This window comes from Anguilla anguilla, chromosome 16 (genome assembly GCF_013347855.1).
Source record: "Anguilla anguilla isolate fAngAng1 chromosome 16, fAngAng1.pri, whole genome shotgun sequence".
NCBI lineage: Eukaryota > Metazoa > Chordata > Actinopteri > Anguilliformes > Anguillidae > Anguilla > Anguilla anguilla.
Genome location: NC_049216.1, coordinates 12476034 through 12499250, shown reverse-complemented (window position 1 = coordinate 12499250; position 23217 = coordinate 12476034). Strand labels below are relative to the sequence as shown.

Below are 23217 nucleotides of genomic sequence, written 5' to 3'. Positions count from 1 at the left end.
GTCACACGCAAGACGAAGTTGATATAAGAGCTGAGGAAACCCAGAATTACAAATGCAGTTGGATCCGTCTTCTGGTTCACTTTTTTCAGCATCCAATGCCAATGAGTCAGTGTTATCCAAAGCATCTCTGTTACGAGCGTAAGACCCTGAGGTCATCATTCTGTACTTGGAAACATACCCACTAAAGCAATACATATAAAGCAAAACGTCTGTCTCTGTTTCCTCATAAAAGCTTTCAGTAAAGAACTACCAAGTTTCACTTCTCCATTTACTTTTTAACGTTCTATGATGAAGCCTTCTGTTCTGGAGGGTATTTATACTCAGTACTTGATATTGTCTTATTGTTTGGCACGTTGCTGTATTGGCTTTATGCATTAGACATAGCATTTAATGTAATTAATTATGTGCTCATCGCTCATTTATTCTTCCTTAGTTCATATAATAGATTTGTCTGTGGTGTGTCGATTCTGGGTGGTTTGGGAAAATCTTTGCATTCACTTACAACGATTAACTGGATTTACTGCTGGCTGCTAGCATTGTTGGATTGAAAACATCTCTAATTAAAGTATTTAAAGAAATATGCTTGGCAGAAAGTAAAGAAAAACTGAGCTCTCTCTCTCTCTACCCCCCCCCCCCACCCCCACCCCCCCCCCCCCCCCCGTCTCATGAGGCCAGTGTGATTGTGCGTGTTAATGGCTCTGACTCCCACCGAAGAGCAGACTGTACTCTTTCGTCTCTTATCACCTGCGAAAAACCTGCTTCTCAAACTCCGCTGTGCAAACGGAGACAATGCATGCAAGGCTCAGTCCCAGCAGCTGTTCCTGATTGGACAGACGGAGGACATTGTCGACCCATTAGCATGACTGGGGATTGCAAATTGGGGATGGGGGGGAGACGCCTCCTGTTTTTCTCTCTGAATTGTGAACCTTCATGCAGAGTTATGACCGTGGTGTGGTATGGGAATACGATGATATCCTCACCCAGGGAGGGCTTCAGTTGGCTGGGTCTAGCTGATGGAGAGCCTGCAGCAGCTGGGTGGGGGACATAAGATGCGTGTGCGCAAGTCAGATTAACCTTTTAAAGTATAAAATCACAGATATTCTTAACTGAACATTCTAACGCTGATGTAACAATCACTAATGGTTATTGAAAGCAATGGCATTCTAGAACACTGACTGAAAAAAAAAACATTCCAAAAGACCATCCTAATCTTCAAAGGGTTAATTCCAGTTTTAAGTGCATTCAGAGTTGATGCTTCAACAGTACGCCAGTGAGGAGCTGGATATGCACATTGGCTGGTGTTTGAGAGTGCCTCCCATATCAGACAGAGAATCAGTCAGACCCTGACTGATTTCATTGCATTTTTAATGTGCATTTATTTAATGCAGAATATAGAAACATTCGTTTCCAAAGTCATTTCCTTTGGGTTTAACTAAGGATGACACAAATGTTTTTTTTTCAGCCGATGATTAATTAATTTCTGCAAGGACTACTACATTCACCCAGCGCCTTGCTAAAATTAGGCTTTGCATTTTTAAGACTCCACAATCTGTCACTTGCGCATTTGAACTGGTATCTGCTGTTGGTGCAGGAAATTTGTTTGACCATTTTCATGACCTGTCAAATTATTGGATTAAAATATGGCTTATTTTAGACACAGTTCATCCTTTAGAACCTAATGGAATTTTATTTCTGCTCTAGGACCCCTGGAATCAAAGGACAGTGTTTTAAATCAAGTTAATATAGCTGTCACCTAAAATGTCCGCTGTCTACCAAGATAGCATATTTAACATTATTTTAAATAAAATATCAGAGCCAGCTGGTGAGCTGAAAAAAATTATGGTTTTGTGTCAATGACTAAAATAAGCAAATTTGGTTAGTTATGTTCATAGACTTGCGATGATCATCTTTTGAAAGGACACAGCTTTAGCCAGCTTGCTAGCCAACAAATTCTACCTACATAATGGGAAAACAACACTTACGTGTGTACAAGCAGCTTTACTTACTGTTGTTTGATTGTAGTCTTTTATTTTCAAATAATTTCAGCTTTATAGTGTAACTTGTGGTTATAGTTTGCCATAAATGCACTGAAACTACCTCTGGTTTTCAGGAGTGCTTTAATTTTGCATACTTTTTCATAGTAAAAGTCTCACCTGTCTTTCAACGAGTGGAAGATACTGGGAATGCAATGAAAGTGGGGTTCCAATGCCATTCACACTAAATGGACAACATTGCACAATTCTGTCCAAGATTCATTAGGAAACCATACATTCATTGATTTAATTCTTTTTTTCTCCCCAGTCCCCTGGCTGAGCTGCAGTCATCTGTACTGTACGCTTCATGCAGATCTGGTGCATGCATGCAGCAGACACCTGATTAACCAGAGGAGCGAGACTCTGGCAACCCCGCCGACCAAAACCGGCCCTCCGGCTTCTCTGCCTGGTCAACTGGCAATAAGGGTGAGTGGAGTGTTCTTCTTCAACAAGTATCTCTGTCACGCGGCTGAAAGAATGTTTTGTTTTCCACGTTCTGTTAGTAGTAACTCCACAATGTACTCCACAACTCTAGAAATGTGTACTACGTGGCCTCTACGACATCCGTTTGCTTGCTTGGCCTTAACTGAATATACAGGAGGACCTAAAGCAAGCCTTGTTTACAGAAGTCATTATTTTAGTTTTTGAAAAACTGAAACTGCTTTGCTTTATTTCTTTGATGAAATGTATACCAGAAAATCAATAGCCCAGCCTTGTGGTGGGAAGATAAGGCTTATCCACTATATCACAATATCATGCTTCCCTAAGCGTATACTTGCAAAGGGAATGGAGTTAAAACAGATTCATTTTGTGAGAAGCCATGTGTGTGAATCTCTATAAAGCACTTTGTCTTCAACCAGGCTACATTTTAGTAGCTTCCTTCCTCTGAGCTCTTTTACCCTGTTGAATCCGAGCGTCTGAGTGTGTATTCAGGGATTCATCAAGGAAACAATGCAGCGACTGCATTTCATTTAATATCCAGAAACTGTCAATCAGAGCAGGGGATTATCGTGCACCAGCGCATTCTCCTCAAGTGCACACTTGTGTGACAAAGGATGAATGCCTTCGCAAAAAATCCACCTGGGAAATGACAATACCAATGCGTGTTGATTAACTGTAGGTTTTCAGGGTTCGCAGACTGTGTGTAATGAAATAGTATTAAAAAAGATGTGGATAAGAATAACCAATCTATACTTCATAAATATGAAGCGCTGTCTTGCAAATTATTTTCGCTCTATTGTGCCATATATTAAAGGCATACATATTTTCAGGCCAAGTTTGCATTAAAGATTCATATGCATGCTTCTGTACTTAGTTTTGAGGAAAGAAAGTTGATTAAAAAAAGAAAGTATACTCTCTTTGCAAAAATCACTCTACTGTGATGTGAAAGACTGATATAAAATTATAGGAAGTGTTTGGTTGCATCTGTTTCTGCTAAAAGTGGTACCAGTCATTAAGTTTAGGGACAATTACCTTTTCACATGGGTGATATGGGTGTCTGGTCACTTTTTTCATTAAATAAATGAAATAATTTAAAAAGTGCATTTTGTGTTTACTCTGGTTCCCTTTGCCTAATATTACATTTTGTCTAAAGATCTAAAACCATTCAGTGTGGCAAATAGGGGAGACCTGGGGCAGGGCAGTCCCCAACATGACTGCCCTGCCCCATATAAAATGCATTGACAAAGTTATCATGTTACTATCACGTAATATTAGACATTTACGTGACCATTCCACACAATTTTGAGTGCAAAATTGTGTCTATACCATGAATGGGTAATGACGTTCTCAACAGCCGGAGGTTGTCCACATTTCATGTCAATCTAGTGCACCTGTCTGTCAGGCAGAAGCCACGGCGAAGAGGGATGAATATGGGAAGAATGATCATTTTAACTGATATGATTGCATTTTTTAAAATGGCACACCATCTACCAGCTTGACCTCCACAATAGACATATTGGGCACCCCTGTTCTAGCTTGTGGCTTCACTCTCCACTTAACCCCCACTGCTGCCACACCTGCAGTAATACATGGATATTCTGATTAATTAAATTTGGGCACCTGCTACCAATGGGCGCATGGCATGCAGCAATGCGTTCTCCTCCCACCAATCAGAGGTGGAGTTATTTACTGGAGTCATTTTATCCAATTTCATAAAGCTCGTCAGAAATCACAAAGAAACCAGGTCCTAATTTGAACTAGTGGGCTACAGTGTTGTTGTGTCATACACAATCCTAAACTTCAATCCTAGTGCAATCAAAAACTTATGATGCAGGCAACTTAAAATGGACATGAAATTGTACTAATAATACTAAAAAGAAAAAGGACCACAAAGCATCAGAAAAAGGGCAATATTCCACATCTGTGGCAGTGTTTTTTTTCTCTCCTTCAGGAAAGGACAGACATTATACTGGAGGTGTCTCATACACATAACTCCCTTAATGAATATCGGTTTCCTTCATGTTCTCAAACAGGACAGACATTGAAAAAAGCATAATGTCATTTTAAAAGGCATGTTGAGCAATTGTTCTAATGCATTCAGTTCTCAACTAATGGTACCTGAAAAAACATGAGTCAATGATGACTGCCTCAGGTTCATTCAAGCAATGATCCAGCGTGATCCAGAATGAGGTCTGAGTTCTGATGCAAAATGCCTGCTGTGTGTCAGGTTCGTAGGTGCTGGTCCTTGTTGGTTGTTAAGAAAATGTGTTCTCCCACTCTCCATCATAGTAAAGCACTTTAAATGTGTTTGAGAAGGAATGAATGCTATATAAATCCAATTCTTTCATTCAGAACACAAAATTAAATTGGGCCACATTTTTTTTAAATTGGTTGCTTATTGTAAACTTTTAAGTGTGTCATTTTAAAGTCTGAGTCTCTGATCGCCCACCTCTACAAAACAAACAAATCAAACCAGACTCACAATTCTCCTGGTACTCTCAATGATTTTCTGAGGTTTGCCACCAGTTCTTGACTACTGGTGCATTCTGCAATCGGGGTTATAAAACATGTGATGCTAATTTTATTTACTACTGGATAATTCATCAGAACAGAAGCACTTGAGAATCTGACAGTAGCACAATGGCAGTATGTCATAGATGATTGATGGATCCATGCTGGTCTGTCTTGCCTTATCGTACATGTTTTTGGGTAAGTCACAGAGGATATGCTAAAAAAAAAAAGTCAGGTCAATGTAGGATGGCAATAAATGTATGTTTTCATGGTGGCACTTAAAATGTCAACATTTAGTCAGCAAGCTGCCTTCAAACTGCGTCCGAGGGAAAAGAGTGAGCAACAGTTCATCAGTTTTTTCAAGCCCCTTTGTCTGCACCTCGTCAAACGAGGTGTGCGTTTATCCCTTTGGCAGTTATAATGTTCCCATGCTGCTGCTTAACTTTACCCACAATTACCTGCGTAGATTGCTTATTTACATACTGAATATTCATACAGCTGGAACGGTTATTTTGCTTTAGTACCTCTCTTCAAAGGTAAAACAGCAGTTCTCCACCTGGGTTTTGATCGGTCAACCTCCCGTGAGCCAAATTAATTAATCATCACAGTACGGAACTGGCCTTTACTAATCTGCTGGAGGTCCTCCTCACTCAATCCTATGGTAGGTGCTATCGCAGAGGGATTTGTGAGTTCTTAATTCTGTAATCGGGTGGCTCCACGATGTTCTGCTGTTGAGACAAGGCCTGACATCCGTCCTAGACCCCCCCCCCCCTTCCCTTTTCTCTGAGGAGGAGTCACGCAGAGAATGGCAAGGTTGGGTGAAACTGGTGTCGAGCGCACCAGAGTTCTGACAGCACACATGACTCATGATTTACAGCACTGCCATTCACTGTAACTGTGACAAAAAAAAAAAGGGAAAAGACGGAAGACAACCAGAATTATCTCACCCAAGAAGCTCTGGCTATCACATTTACAGGAAGTGAAACAATATGCACAGTTTGATCCTTTAAAAGTGATTATACCTATTGGCTATTGTCACACAAAAACCGTGTTTCGACCACGTAGGCCTTCGCTGTTTGTGTGACCAATTGATTAAATCACTGACTGAACTTATTTGATAATTCAGACACAGCAGAATCGCGCACATTCCAGAAGCCATAAGGTATAATTGCTCTTGTGCTATAATCGGCCTTTTTTCTCAGCTCCAGCATTGACTTGTGGATGCATATTACAAACCCTGAGCTGATATAGTCTGCTCCCTGTTTTACTGCATCACAGTGTTAAGTGGTCACGGGCCCAATGGCTTCTCATTTTAATATTGAAAGTATCATATGCCCTCTCTCATGCTCATCATCAGACAAATCAGATGAGATAAACCGGTTTAACGAAACCAAACCTGCTCTCCTTATTTGTAAATAAACACCCCGTGTGGTTACCGGAGTTTTATGAAATAGGGAATGGAATGAAGACAATCATTTGACACCTCTTTAATATACATTAAATACACAGAACATAAAAAGCCCCCCATCAATGTCAAGGCCTCAATTTTCTAAATTTAAATAAGATACTAAATCTTGAGAATGCAAATTAGGAAAATTAAGCAGCTGCGTATCACATTCCTAGGTTTTTGGCATATTTTGCATCAATTTTAAGTTAACTATTGTTCTGGACCAATTAGAAACACTGAGAGTAGCTTTGCAGCCAAGAGGACTAAGGCTCAGTGGGCCTTTCCATTCTCTGCCCACCATTCACATACACCAGCTCTCTGTCCTCCCCCCAGATCCTTAGGCCTTGACAGTATGCATAATGTAGTATATCTCGCACGCCTACCCCCACCCCCCCACCCCCAAGCCTATTCACATATGCATTGAAATGTGCTAGTTAGAGGACAAATGATAGTACTGGCCTGGGAGGTTAACAAACGCAACTCTGGAAGATATGAAAAAAGAGAAAACATGAGAAAAGCACGTACAGCAAGAGCATGAGCCTGAATACTATACACACGAGAGGACAATGAGAGAGGGATCTGTGAATGCTTTATCACACTGTCATGAGGTGAAGTAGTATTGATAGCGATATTGTGAGATTTGAAAGACGATGCTGGGTCTGGATGAGGGAGGAAACGATTCCGCGTTCAGCTTGTACCCTTTACCATCCCTCTCAGGTTTATTATTGTTCCAATGCGTGACATGCTCCTCTAATTTCGTTTGCTCGGCATGATTTATTGCTGAGGGGATAGTAGCTTCTTGCTTTCCCAATGGGCACAGAGATGCTTTTCTTAAGCTGAACTTCGTAATTGTATGTGGTGCAGGTTGCTCTTTATGGGCATGGGGAGTTGGTACTGGGGGGTGAGGGGAGGGTGGGTTGAATGATGTTTTTTTTCTAGAGGTAAAGGCTATATATCCCCCATGCTCCCCCCGCTCTCGCCATGATCTATGTTAACTTGTCCTGGAGGATGTATGTAATTGGAGAGGGAGGGGAACTGCAGCTGAATATCAGAGATGTGTGGACATTAAACCTGACAGGTGTGAACCCAATGGGCTGCAAAGGCAATTATCTCTGGAACATTCCGAGCATCGATTACACGTGTCTCACAATGTGTGCGGTTGGTACTCTCCAGAACTATTTTTAAATCCCTTGAGTTCTTGTGAACAACTTGCTGGAAATTGAGAAGAAGGCATTATTGGAGGTATTTGCGATGTTTTCTCTCACCGCTGTTGGTGTAGAAGTTTGCCATTCTGTTACCCTGCCTGTTTTGGCGTTTGTCTTGTCAAAGGACAAAAAATTAGTTTTTGAGACGATGTGACATAGGTATTGGTATGGGGGGTGTTGTTTAAAAGTTTTAAGGATTTTCTCCCCTGCTGAAGATTGTTGACTTTTTGAGGTAAATGTATTTGAGTTCTTGGAATGATGCCACAGTAATAGTCTTTTATTAAATAGGTGTTAGATGGATTGGATTTCTTTTTGCTTTTAAAATATTTGAAAAGGTCAGCAGTGTGTGCCAGACAACCTTCCCCTTCATGAAGCTTGCACTTGCTACATTTTAGTATCCTGTTCAAAAACTCAGCCATTGCATGCCAGTTTTGTGTTATCATTTTGGGAAACCCTTCTGGCCTACCAATCTTGATACAAACGTATAGTAGAATATTGGGATGCAATACTATATAGCCAAAGCAATAAGGACATATGTTGAGCTTTTTCAGCCGTGGTCTGAAGATGCATGACTGTACCATGACTAACTCTAACGCTACTCCTTTGCAGGGTTACGCCCAATCGAAGGTCACTGTCATATATTTCTAGTATCTTGATCTTCTACCACTTTCGTGTTACGCTTGTGTCTTCATCTAGAAACTTTGTGTTGCACTTGTACCATCATCTTGATGTTATGGCACTTTATCACAACTCTTGTAATCTTGCCTCACTTCTACTTTGACTTGCCATAACTTTACTGACTTAGCCTACGCTTATTGTACTGTATCTTATCGGACCTGTGTTATGTAGTTGTTTTAATGACCTTAGGTATGCACTTATTGTATGACATTTTTGATAAAATCAAAAACTAAATTAATGTAATGTATGACGGACAGAATATATGAAGAATATTGCAGCTTTAAAACTGCCTGTTGTTTTGGCCTTTCACCTGAACTTGTTATTTGGGTTATAAATTTCCGGCCGGGAAAACATTAATTTACGCCAGAAAACGATGATGCACGGTCCCTACTGCACGCGGGATAAGTGGGTACCGCACATGCAATAAAATAAATGTTTTTGAAAACCTAAACCTGTAATCATTCTAATCGTTCTGTTTTTAATGCGCCTGAGTAATTGTGTCGTTCTGCTGGAGAGATTAGCATGCCGTTTGCTGTCATTAGACACCTGATGCAGTTCTTTCCCAAACGCACACGCACACAAGAAGCATCCCTTTTGGTTATTTATAAAAGGCAGGTGCGGAACTTTTGAATTGTAATCTGCCGTACCACCATCAGTAAGGTTTTAGGTAGAACAGAACTATTATACATTTTCTCATGAATGTGTGAGTTCATTTTTAACACAGATTGATAGATACTGTAGCATGTTCCTTTCAAGTCCTAGTAGGCCAATTTATTTCTTGTGGGGGAGTGTCTTTACACTGGCAGGTGTCACCTTAGCTTTGCAAATATCACTTTCGGCAAAATAATATGCTCGAGACAAATTTGCATGCCTTTACTGTGCAACAAGAAAATATTTGCAAGTGATGAGGTTCATTTGTACATTTCTGCTCTTTTAGGAAATTAAAAACCCAAACGGCAGTTAAAATATCTTAAAGAAGAAAAAAGCCCCTTGGGTGTGACAGGAGCACAAAAAAGAGAACACTGTCATTCAAATAGTTATTAATGAGGATAATATCCATAATTAAAACGTATGACCGTTGTTTAATGGTAAAAGGTGTAATTGAAAAATCAATCATTCAGTTATACCAGGTCATTTTCATTATACCAGAGCATTAATCATTAACCTTATAACACCAATAAATCTAAAAGCTGTAACAGTGGGTGGAATGGCAGTGCTTCAGTTTCCCCAGTTTACAGTATTAGACACTATCCTAGTTTCAAGAAAAAATGTGTGTGTGTGGGTCAGGGCTGGCTCTAGCTTTTGTGCCACCCTCAGCGAGACTGGTGTTGGGGTGGGGGGGGTGGGGTGCAGATTTTGTGTGTTTCTGTGAGGACGTGTGGATGGACGGGTGATCTCTGCCTGTGTTCATTGAACGTTTGTGTTGGCCTGCTGTGTGATTGGTCCACGGCATGCCTGTGCCTGTCCCCACAGATACACCACACAAATCTATCTCTCTGTCCTCCTTCCTTTATCTCTCCCTCTCTATCTCCTTCTCTCCCTCTCTCTCCCTCCCCTTCTCTTCCTCTCCTGAAGAAATACTCTTTTTTTATGAAGATGGTACAAATATCAGATGTCATAACTGCACCTCCATTAAACTATTATCAGTGGGTACACAGAATAATAATAATAATAATAAACCTTATTTGTATAGAACATTGTAGTATATAACAGTATATTAATTTCTTAAGGTAGCTTCTGCAGCACATCTGGTCTCCCACTGACAGTTTTAACCCTCTGATGTCCGCCTGCGCCGTTGCCAGATTGATAAAAGATCTTTTGTTGGAAAATTTTCCTTGATCTCTTCAGCGTATTCATACGTTAGACAAGAGAATGACTGGAATTATGCGCAGTTGCCGTGCAGCAATGTAGTTTAAACAGGCCCTGCTTAATTTGAGTTGTTAGCTCTTTTGTTTTTTGTTTTTTGGTCAGCCATTATAATTGCAGAAACGGAGCAGTAGTGCAGACTGCATCTCACTAGCATTTTAATGCAGAACGTTGTGACGCCTGCCAGGCAGGGTTAGGCCACTAGGGAAAGCTCTGTTGGAGGGCTTATGTTAACGGGGGGACCTGGCCTTTTGCCGATGCCGTAATGTCGCTGTCCTGTTGTGGGGGGAGAAACCAGGGTTTGGTTTGGTTTGCTTATCCGGCACCGTGAATATACCATGTACTGAGTTCTACGTTTGGCTGACCTCGCATGAAAAATGATCAGGTAAATCATTTTCTTGTTATACAGCCCATAACCTCTCCAGATTTCAGATGATTACATTTACTTTATTTATTTTTCTCTTATGTACTTAAATACGTATGTACTCGGAAAGACCAATTATTTTGAGGTACTACTGTACCACACACAGCCCATTACAGGATCATTGCAGCTAAAGAGCATACACTGCACTGATGCCCCCTACTGCAAGTCAGATGCTATGCTCCATTCTACAGGCCACGCAGTATGACCGTGCTAATGTGTATGTGTGTGTATACTTCCATGCGTGTGTGTGTATGTGTGAGACATCTTTACACTTCAAACAGCGAAAAGGTCACAGTTTTCACTCCTTATCTCTTAATTCCTCTGTATCCGGCTCTCTCAAAGGAGTGTGTCTCACTGCGTTCCACAGATCTGCCGCAGAGTTGAATCACTCCCAGCATCTGCCAGATTCGGAACAAAATAGCAATTAGCCTCTGGACTAAGGGGCTAAATCTATAGATTCCAGCCTAACACCACATGCCTAACCAAATACAGCTTACTTCTGAGCCAACATATATCCCTGGGAAAATGTCTTTTGGCAGGAATATAATGTCTTGTTTGAATGAGGTTAATGATCACGCAGATCACTCTCACCTTCTCACATTGGTCAAGTTGAGAAAGAGCTATCTTTAGTTCTTCAGTGTGAGTAGCAGCACCCCTAATGAAGGCCCTGCTACCATTGCCCCCCCCCCCCCCCCCCCCCCCAGTTTGTAAGGACATATCGGCAGCATCATTGTGTCACGTCAGCTGCAGCTCAGCAAATCAATGAATGGATGTGTTAAAACCAGGATAGATGCACTCTCACTCTCGTGAAAACCCGCAGAGATGAGATCCAGTTAACCACAAATCTCTGCTATGATGAGTCACTCCGCCACGTTTGGCCGGATGTGCTTGTGGTTCTTTCGGCTCTAATGAAACAATGCTTTTGTGTGCGTCACTGGTGGTCCAAATAGGTATTTGATGTGCTGTGTGGTATATGTGTATCTGCGCGGAGAAAATGTTTAACCACTTTATGAACCACTAATACGCCTCAGTATCCAGGCCTTTGAGGTATACTATTCACATTTAGGTTGACCATCAATCTTAATATTTCCCATTTAATAACAAACAAAAAAAACTGTTGGATCATTAGGTGCTGCTACAGAAATTCCAGTGATCTAATCTGTCTGGAAGAAAATCTAAATTCTGCAGGCAAAATAATAGGTTCCATTTTTGACGGCATTGTGAACAGTTTGTGTTTCTGAAATTCTTTCGGAACATCATGCAGTCTAAACTCTAACTTAAACATTTAGAGGGGAAATAAACTCACCCAAAATTGCTATTTATTGTCTTTTCTTAAGCTTTCAGCTTTTATCCAACCCCACATGCTTGCTGTGAGCCTGATAGAACATTTTGAGTTGAGCCATAACATTGTGGAATGGATGATTGATTTCCTGACTAACAGGACACAAAGGGTAAAATTGAATAGCATTTTATTTGATTCACTGTGTTCTACTGGCTCACCCCCTGGGCTGTGGTCTTTCCCTTTACTCTTCACTCTATATACTCTACAGTGTTATATGACAAAGAGTCCAGCCTTGGCCCTGTTATTGACTTTTTCACCTGGAGTGAAAAATCTTTCCTTCCAGTCCTTTCCTCCTTCAACCCACGGGACCACGACCGTTAAGGGCCTGGCTGTGGATGCGTGGAAAGTATGTTCCTGTCATAGACTGGAGAATTGTGAGACGCTGAGAGTGTAAGAACGGACATCAGCATCTGTTTTGCCTCAGAAAACTGTCCCTTTGTCATATTGGAAAAAAACATGATGACCCTCTTATTTTCCCTTGTGTCATATTTTTGAAACCTGTTTCTGAAAAACAAAAATTCCCCAAACGAAACTGTTAAAGTGGGCTTCTATGCTTATTGGTGAGTCCCAGCTCAATCTCTTCTTTACTCCTCAGAGCTAAAGTGTGAGATGAGCTCTATTTCAGCTGGGGTTTTGAAAACAGAAATGCTTTTGTATCTGCAGCTATTGCATTGCTAAACAAGATTGCATTGGACAGCATTGCCATATGCACTTTACCCCTGTGTAACCAGTTTTTTTTGTTTGTGTAAAAGTGTTTTCTTGACTGTTTTATGACTTATACTTACATTATGACCTTTGTTTTCATGTCTTTTGTATTGTATTTCTGTATTGTATTGTGATGTCCTCTGTATTTGTAACTCTGGAGCGCTGAATCTCCTCTCTGCAAAATAAATTAACCTTTGGGTACTCATAAAGAAACCTTTAACCTAGAATATTATATTCAAGTTTTGATCCAATGACTAATTTAATTTCAAGACTGTTTGATATAATTTTATGTTGGCTGGGTTCCTGAAGGGAAACCATGTGACCATGTCTGAGCAGGCGCTACTAATTTTCTGGCAGATTGGAGCATATCCATTATTATATGAACAACAGTCAAAATACATACCGCTAGCATGTTATTTTATCTCATGTATGAATTCTGAATCATTTGGAGGTCAAAAGGTTTGTAAATCACATATAAGACATCATCTCTGTCCGTCATTGCTGTGACAAAAGTGGGAGAGGGGAGGCAACTTTCCAATTTTTCCGATGAAATCCTTCACATTCATGGTTGAATTTTCAGGGCCGTGTTTCCTTTAGCGCTGATTACATATCAGACCCACAAACCGAGGTCTGACTAATACATTTTAAAAGATTCAGGGAGAGGCCCTAATCCACTGTGTTACATAAGATATCTGCCAAGTCAAACTACAGCGCAGTGAAGGTATCTATGGTTCTGACCTGAAACAGCGCAGCAGGCAGGCAGGCCGAGGTTGGAAGGTCTGAACCCGTGGTCTGTAGTAATCATGATGTTAATCAGCGTATGCCTCAGGCTACGACACACGTCATTTATTCAGCTAAACCTGGCAGATGTGCAAGATGGGGCTGAAATTTATTATTTTCTCACAATTCCTCATCACGGTACTGAAACTTTGTGATAAAATCATGGGATGTGTCAATAGTTTGTTTTTTTAAAACTCATTTTTAGGTTGCCCGCCCACACACACACACACACACACACACACACACACTATACAAATGAGGTAGAGACATTGGAGACTGGTAGAAACAGTGTGCCTGTGTGTATGTATAATACAATATGCAGCACGTGTTGGAATAGCAAGAATACATAAAAAATGAAAGCAGGCCATTAAGCCCATCTGAACTTATTTACTTTATCTAGACTCTATGGAGCATCCAGAACTACTTCGAGCCTGGATCTGTACACCCCAAGCATCTGAGCCTTTATTATGACCTGGAAAGCTCCGCATATGCACACTCATATAGTAATTAGATTTATAATTTTCATCTTACTTTTAACTCTACTATGTTGCCATGTCATGGCGAATTGAAGATGAAAGATTTGTTTGTTTGCATTTTTCAAACGCGCTGTGCCTACAAAAATCTAACGCAAAGGTAAATGGCGTCCTCTAGTGTAAAACTGAGGAAACAAAGCACACGACTAATTACATTTCTCTTATGCTCGCATTTTACTTTGACATGCTCCAAACTCATACATGTTTTATGTGAAGAGAATCAACCCGTGCTTCTGAAAATAATTCCATGAATTTAAATAATGATTATTGTTATGTTGATACACATATGATTTTTTTTATTTTTTATTTTACATCAAATTAAATTCAGACTGAGCAAGCATCGTACATTATGTCATATGTGTCAGTAGCCTATATCATTAGTCTAATCGTATCATCAAATAGTGAGTTCGTTTAATTTACTGAAAGAGAATAGCCAGAAGTCAAAGGACAGTGAACTTTGTGTTGTTTAAGCACCACCACAGTGCCTACTATTGAAAGTGCGTAGACCTGGGGATCTCGTGGGCGGGGTCGGCTGGTATTTCAGAAGTTGCTGCTTCATAAAGTCCTGTCTTGTTCCTCTCGAATTGTCACGCAGACAGTGATAGCGGCTCCACCTGCGGCTCGTGTTTACCGTGAGTTTCCGACTTTCTGCGTGTTAATCTTTCAGTAAAATGGCTTACTTAAATCCACAGCGTAGCGGCTCCTAATGTATTGCTTTCAGTTATATTCGTTTGTGAATGTTAATTTTATGCTGGAGGTAGCACAAAAACGGCAGCTGTTGCTTTCGTTTGTTTTTGCGGCAAAATGTTCATAAAATAAGCGCATTGCACAGTTGACGTGTTAACACAGTTTTTTCATGAGGGTGTGCTGGACCGACATAAAATAAGTTGATTAGTGCGAGTGGATTAATTCCTGTTTAAAAGTAAAACCAACTGCCAGCTTGTTTACCACTGTAGGCTAGCAAATTAAGGCGATATCAAAGGTCCGACTTTGGCAGGGATTTGTGTTTGGAGCTTTGTTTTCCATTCTGTTCACATTGTAATGATTATTAAATTAATTAATATTCAATGTTTTTTTCCAAGCTTACAAAAGAAGAATGGAGTATAATACTAATACATAATACATAATAATCGATAAAACAGAAGTAGAACACAAAAAAGAGAAAATTATTAACATACATGGTATAGGCAGGCAGGTATAGGCAGAAATAATGAAATAATGAAAAGCACCATTTATCATTTGTCAAACGTGACTCAATTCAAACATCATTGGACAGGGAAAACTGATGGTTTTACATACTATTAACATAAAAAAATAGTATGTAAAACCAGAGAAAATTATTAACATACATGGTATAGGCAGGCAGGTATAGGCAGAAATAATGAAATAATGAAAAGCACCATTTATCATTTGTCAAACGTGACTCAATTCAAACATCATTGGACAGGGAAAACTGATGGTTTTACATACTAAAAATTTTTGTGTAAAATCAGTTCCTATGGAGTACATTTTATAGAGTTGAATTAACTACTGTGTATCCTGCTGAAAAGTCAGGCATGTATGAGCTTCACTGCTGTGATCAGATGTCTCCAATGCTAACTGTGGGCAATACATACATTATTGGCCTGGTGGTCATGGTCGTCCCATTTCTGCTTTCACACACAGAATCTTGTAATTCGCATGTTTATGAGGTCATAAAGACCATATTATACACATTACCGTAGGGTGTATGTACAAACGCCCCGAGTGACTAAACAGAAATCCCATCAAGCTTTGTGACACTGTAGAATTCAGATCAAATAGGGCTGGCTATGTCTCAGAATTCTCTTTCCTTTTGCTGACATTTATACCAATAGCATGGTAATCACATGATATGGTTCTCACATTGAATTGGCAATTTTGTATTTAAATGAAGAAAAACACATTGCACATCATTGTAGGGCATTGTGTTTCCCATGCTATCCCAGAGTAAAATCATTTTGGAGAAATAGCACAAAAAAGAGTATCCTTCCTTGACCGGTTTGATGATCACTCTTTCTCCAAATGTTCTCACTGATTTGTTCAATAAGGACAATCAATACTTTTGCTCTTGCAGGTTCACTTCACCACAATGGCACCAGAAAAAACAGAGCCCCCCTGTACCAAGGATGGGAGCTTGCAGGTACAGCTCTCAACTTCTAAAAGCCTACTTTGCCGTGTGCACACTAGGAGCTACAGTACCTGAAAAACATTTCCCCCACTTTAAACAATTCATTTCCATACAGTACTAACTGAACAAGTGTAACAGTAGACTACATACCCTAACACTTGTGTGTACATCCCCGTTTGTTCCTAGCACGAAAATCCTACTTATGCTGTAAGCCAATGCTTCTAAGTTATAACAATTAGTGTCTAATTAAGCACAATTAGCAGTTCATTACAATACAGTTTCTATAGTTGGAGCAGATCGCAGTATGCAGAGTTGGTCCCCAGGAGTAGGGTTGAGAGCGCGTGGGTGTGTAACATTCTGTGTGTGACGTTCTGTGCGTACCTGTGATGGCTGAGTCCCGTCCCCTGCAGGGCAGTGCGTTTCTGCGGCTCCTCAACCTGCCAGTGATCAGCTCCACCTGCGAGATGGTGGAGAGGACCTACAGCAGCACCAAGCACACCCACCCGCTCATCTGCTCCGTGTGCGGGGTGTACGAGAGGGGCGCCAAGACCGCTGGGAGCCTGGCCGTGTGGAGCGTGAAGCCGGCCATCCATCGCCTGGAGCCTCAGAGTCAGTACTGCACACACACTCTCTTATACACGTACTTATATACTTATACAGACACTCTTATACATGTGCACATATACGCATGCTCTCACTCTCTCTTATACACTTCCACATATACACATACATACACTAATTCTTATACATGTGCACATATACACACTCTTACACGTGCACATATACGCATTCTCTCACTCTCTCGTATACACTTCCACATATACACATACATACACTCTCTCTCTTACATGTGCACATACACACATACACACACTCCCTCTTATACACATGCACATATACACATGCAGTACACACACTGTCTCTGACAGGTGCACATACACACTCTCTTCCACTTGTGCATATATACATACTTATATAAATGTATACATTCTCTTCTACACACACACATGCACACACAATCTCTTACACGCCTATGTCTATCTGTGTCTATAACCCTGACAAAGGGTTGATTTATTTATTTATTTATTTTTATAGCATGCCTTAATTGAGAGTGCCTTTGCTAGTGCTAGTAGACTTGGGGCAGTCCAGTGGGGCAAAGAGAACTCTGGTTGAATATGAGGTCCACTCAGTCTGCTACGTGTCCCTTGGGATTTTTCAGGTTGTGACACTCTGTCCTGCTTTTTCAGTGTGGAATGAACTTTACTGTGGTATTGCATACTGTTATTGCAACATATGTCTGCTGTAGCATGCAAACTTTGTGATTTCAGGTTAATTGGGAAATATGAGGAAAATATGTGGGGGGTTTTTTGGGTCCAGTTGGACATTTCACAATATTGAGCAGTCCAGCCTATTTTGACCAAAGGTTATGAATTTTCCACCCTTGAACATCAAGTGCATCAGGGACACAAAGCTTTTATCCTATTAAAAAGTAGCTGGATCCCTGAAACGCCAGACTTTACTGTGTGAAGATGTCTGAGGGTGCCATGGACATCTTCCCTGGTATTAAGCTTTTAATGCAAACCCTGCCCCTACCACCTTGTTCCCCCCAACCAACCAACATACAATCCTTTAAAAGGTAGAATTCTTAACCTTGGAACATGGCCACTTTTGTGATGTGATATGCTGCAATTCCTCCCTCTCTGTACCCAGTTGAAGCTGTCAACAACCTGGCCTGTAGAGGACTGGATCGACTTGAGAAAAAGATCCCGGCTCTGCAGTACCCCCCTGAGAAGGTGGGGGGCAGTATTATCCACATTTTGTTCGGTTAGCCTTTCACACAATTGACAATGACCAAGTATTCATTACCAGTGTTACTGTGGGCAGAGCATTCAAGCACTATTTCATGTTTGCCATTACTGTGTAATGTAAAAAAATCAAACCAGCACTTTCTCTACACAAATAGTGGTAAGAGAAAAGCAACTGAATATATTTTCTGCTGCCACTATGATTTCAACTAGCCAATCGAAAGTTGCAGGGCATTTAATCCCACTCCAGAACACAACCCAACAACAAATATGCTACACTTCTGAGAGGCAGGAACATGGAATTTACAGTCGGAAAACTACAATGCAGAAATGGCAATCTGATGTTCTGCTAAAGCATAAATTCAGTACATGATTGCTGCCAGTAGATGGCGATTTGCTCCTTTTCTCAGTTTATTAACCTTTTAATTTGTTCTTAAATGAACATTCTAATGCTGATGTAACAATCATGACTGGTATCTGAAAGCAATGGAGTTCTAGAGCACTATGAATTTTGTGTCCTAGAACACAAAGAACTTTGAAAAGAACATCCCCAAAAACCTAATTAACTTAAGGGTTAATTAACTGAACAGTATATTTTGGTTTTTGGGTAATTGTAATGGGGCCCACGTGGCCTCACGCCCCTCTCCTCTGTGTCTGTCCCGCACGCAGTTGGCTTCGGACATCAGTGAGGCCTTTGCCCTCGCCGTGCAGTCAGCCAGGCAGGGCATCGCCGGGACCTTCAGCAGCACCTCGGACGCAGCTCTCGGCTTGGCCGGCGGCGGCTACCAGCTGACCTGGAGCACAGTGAGCGACGGCGTGAGCTACGTGATGAACAGCAGGCCCGTCCTCCTGGCCACCGAGGGGGCGGACACCGCCCTCACCCTCACCGAGCATCTGGTCAACTACATCCTCCCTGCGACCGACGAGGAGATGGGTAAGCGACCTGGGCAGATCAGAAGTGACTGTTAGTCTGAGGCCACTTTTCACTTAGCACACTCATGCTACTCACACCTGAGTGGGCAGGATACTGTATACTGTACTTAGAGGAGCTATGGTTTTGTATTCTAGAATCCTAAAAAAAAATTGCAGCCAATGAAACAGGACTAAATAAGGTATGTCATGTAATACTGAATAAAACTATAACTAAACCTGGAGTAGGGGGTGGGGAGTGGGGGGGAGCCCTTTGACTGACAAATACAATTTAGTAGTTTAAGAAACTTCTTGACGTACTTCTGGGAGAGCTGGTGTTTGCTCAGCATTTCTCAATACCTCTCACAAAATGTGCCAGTGTTGTTGGAGTTGTAACTCTATTAGAGCAGGCAGTTCCGTTCAGTATGTGTAATTGTTAAGTTTGAATGGTATAGGGAAGCTGGTCAGCCAGCTCAGGCACTTGTCATTAACTTGTTGCAGTACACTAAACTCTCCACTAGATGTAGACATTGTATAATTAAAGTCAGTTTTGTTAGTCACGTGGAAAAAAAATTTCCACCAGTAAACATCATTATGTTTTAAGTAATGAACGGCATTTGTCTTGTAGAGATCTGTTATAAAATATTATTAAATGAATGCATAGTCATAGTAATTATAATGAAATTAAATATTATATTTAGTTGGTCTAATGATATAATGTTATACGAGTCCAATTTTATTATGTTAAATTATTTTCACATGCAGATGTGCATAATAATAGACTCCTCAAACCAAAGATGATACAGAGTATTTCAGTTGAGATAAAAAATTATTAAAGGTAGAAATATAATTGCTTAGTTCAATTTCACTCATTCACTTTTGCACCCCAGCTGCTTCCAAGCAAAGGTCTTTCTAAAAAGTATGTACATTAAATTTGTCATCACTGTTATTATTCACTTCTCTCTGCAGTTTCCTGTCTTTAAACACAAACACCAAAATTAGGGGCAGCATAAGATTCATTTAGCTTCAGTAGGGAACCATGCCAACTGATAATCTTACTCTAAGCCAATAATTGTGGTTTTCTAAAGGATATACGCAGTTTGAATAAATGAACACTTGCCAGTGGTTTACACAGAGTTGCAGAGTCGGACAGACTTTTGTCTGGAGAGAGGACGTAACCCCCCGCTTGCTCTTTCCACTGTTTGCGTTGGAACGGCACACAGAGAGAATTTGGATGTCTTCACTGTCTGCTGCTTTTACTTTCTCCCTAGGCTGTGTTTATAAAGGCTGAAAGTCAGATGAGTTTTATTTAAAAGGTCACGGTCTGTGCTTAGGTATCAGTGCTGATATTTCTCAGAGAAAACCCAGTGCTGTCTGTTATTGTTTGTCATTGGTAGCACCCCTACAATGCTGCACAAGGTAGAACTGCCATTGTAGCACCTAGAAACTGCTGTACGAGGTAGCACTAGTCTTATACCCTCCTGAAAACCACCACACAGATTAAAATGATCCTTATCCCTTCTCCATACTGCTCCACAAGGTGTGGGGGTAAAATGTTTGTATTATTCCTTTGAACTGTCTTTACAGTGTGACCAAGCAACGGAAAAGAACACACTGTGCCAGTGCCAGTATCGCAAGGGGGGGCAATGAAGGGCTATGGTGGGGGGTCCTGCTGTGGCTGGATCTTTTCAGTAACCGAGCATCTTACCGCTTTAGACAGAAAGAAAAAAACGATTGTATTCTAATGCCACCCTAGGACACCGTTTCTGAGAAGGCCTCATTAGTGGACCGTGTGTGGTTATTCTCAAGGCCGGCCTTCGCCTGCCGATTTCAAGGCTGGAAGTCGACCGGCCCGGAGTGGAGAGGCTCATGGGACTGCCGGCATCCCGTCCCTCTGAGGAAGCTCCTCCGAGTAGCGCCCGACCGCAGTCCCCTCGGAGGGGGACACGTGCGGGCAGAGCCGCGCCAGTCTGTGCCACGTGCTCCTCCCGCCCTCCTGGCACCGTGCCACCGAGGCTGCTCTCGCGCCGCCTGCTAAGCTCGTCCCTCGTCTCCTAACTGGCGCTTTTAATGCCACCCTGTCTCCTCACCCAGACAAAAATCTCCCTAATGGATCTTTTCTCAATGTCTGCAAATCCAATCCAAGGCATTAGCCCGTTCCCCAGCCAGTCACATTTTTTATAGCTAATGTATATAGTCTAATGTCAAAATAGCATTATTTCACAGCACTTCACTAAAGCGTTTCATAGAAACAAAGCAAGTTGTAATGAAATTGCCATGTGCAAAAGTGGTAGCAGTTAGAAGAAAAATTAACAATTTTTATTCTCGGTGGACAGAAAGACAGGTACTTTGACATAATTTAGAAAATGAACATGAACAAAGAAGGTTGAACAATTCCACTCCAGCTACAATGCAACCTTGGGCTGCTTGTTAAGTTGCAGGAGCAGATAGCATCCTGTTGTGTGTTTGTGTTAGTGTTACATGCTATGTGCACACCCTGAATCATGCCATTGAATCATCAAGCAATGCCAGTGCATAATGCATGAGAGCATGCCAGGCAATTGGATGTCATGTCATTGGTATAATTAGCTTTAATGAAATATAAAGAACATAACCTTTCTGAAATTGTTAAAGGAAATTGCAAAGAAGTGCGTGTGCGTGCATGTGAGTTTCCAGACACTAAATTCATCCCTCCATTACTGGCCACAGCATTTACTTGGATTTTTAAAAAACAAACCGATCATGTTTTTGGTTAACTGCAAAAAAGGAGATGTTTTATTGAATATGAATACTGTTTATCATGGGGCACTGTGGTTCAATCATAAATGCACTCATTCATCACTGTGAATTATCTTCAGTGGTAAACAGGATCTCTCTACAACCTCAAAGGTTAAAGCAGTGGTGTACTTTCACTATCTTTGCCTGTCTGTGTCTGGGACTACTGACATTTTGGGGGAAAAGTATTTTGGTTATTATGCGCTGTGGTCAAACAACAATTTATAGAAACGTCTTGGATTGGGAAGCTGTAATGTAATTTCAAAACATGATTAATTGTCACTGTGTGGAAGGATTTGTTTCTCAGATTGTTATCTTTGAATTGTTTTTAATAGAGGTCTGTGTGTATGCATCGCTTCCTTCTTGCCAGCTCTCCCTGGAAGAAGATAATTTAATTTCAGAGCGGCTCCCCTGGTTAAGTTAAATCAAAGTTTCAATTAATTCATAAAAGATATGCCGTTGGAAACAGGTGAGAGGGACCCCTTTGTCACCTCCCATAATGCTCTGTACTTTAGGGGAGGTTATTTATTGTAGATGTTGGTGTTGACATTGGCTACAGTGTGGCTACTTTAGTGGGCCTGGAGTTTTAAAAGAAGCATTGCTGTACTCCTGACCCGTTCTGTGGCTGGTAAGCGTGTCCCTCCTCTCTTCCTCCAGAGGAGGAAGCTCCGTGGGAGGAAGGCGCTGACGGGGAGGACCCTGCCTCTCAGCCCGGGTACAGGAGGCTGGGCGCCCTGGCCAGCACCGTGTGCCGACGGGCCTACAGCCACACCGCCAGCCGGCTGCGCCGCACCGGGACCCGGGGCCGACAGCTGGTCATGGGCGTGCCGGGCGTGACTCCGCTGGTGAGCGACAGAGTGGACGGGGCAGGGCAGGGCATCAGCGTTCCGTGAGATACGGCAGTGCCGCTGCAGTATCCCAAATTTGATGGTGTTACTGCACAGTCAAACGGGACTCTGCTTCCTCCACACTGGTCTTCCTCTGGCCCCTCTTGAAAGCTGTAGATACCCTATTACAATAAGCTGATTGACAGCTGAATTTACAGGTTAATCAAGTAAACCCCTCCCCCCTCCTCAGTCGTAGCCTCCAAATAAGCAAGAAAGAGGCCAGGACTAAGGCCAGGGTGGTTGACATTGTCCTGTTTTCCTGCACAGTAAAATCATCACTTGGGAGAAACAACACTGTTTGAGTACTATTTCTCTTTGTTTACTGTGTCCCACACCATTGATTATGTTTAATGTACACACTTAATGTTCTTTTTTTTTTTTCCTCAGACATGTTTTAAAACTTCACTGTTGCAGTAATATAATGTTAGACCAGCTTTTTTCTAATATAAGCACTCGGTGGTAGTTATTTTTAAACTCTGTTCCTCTGTACAATGTTTGAGCTTTTACATTTGTTTTGCATGGTCTATTAACATTAATGCATTCGAGCTACATAGAATTTGCCTGTGCATAAATCCAGTTTTTTTTCTCCCGCATTCATTGTGCATCGTTCTTAGCTGCGTCCTGTCTGCTATATGTATTTAGCATGGTATTTTATCTAATTATGTTATGTACTCACTGCACCGCACTCAGTGGATTCTTTTATATGGTGCACCTATCTAGTACTGGG

The 23217-nt window shown here is 41.3% G+C and overlaps 1 protein-coding gene across 2 annotated transcripts in view; it reads left to right on the top strand.

Annotated features, from left to right (window-relative positions):
* Positions 1–23217, top strand: part of plin1 (perilipin 1) — an 89175-nt gene that overhangs the window by 43613 nt on the left and 22345 nt on the right. The window contains exons 2-7 of one of the 2 annotated variants that reach the window (XM_035396495.1): positions 2302–2459; positions 16061–16126; positions 16525–16723; positions 17825–17907; positions 18589–18853; positions 22261–22448. In XM_035396495.1, the coding sequence (XP_035252386.1) occupies positions 16076–16126; positions 16525–16723; positions 17825–17907; positions 18589–18853; positions 22261–22448 (786 nt within the window). In that variant the 5' untranslated portion in view covers positions 2302–2459; positions 16061–16075. Of the gene's footprint in view, positions 1–2301; positions 2460–14487; positions 14598–16060; positions 16127–16524; positions 16724–17824; positions 17908–18588; positions 18854–22260; positions 22449–23217 lie in introns of those variants that run through there. The other variant, XM_035396494.1, reaches the window with a different exon arrangement.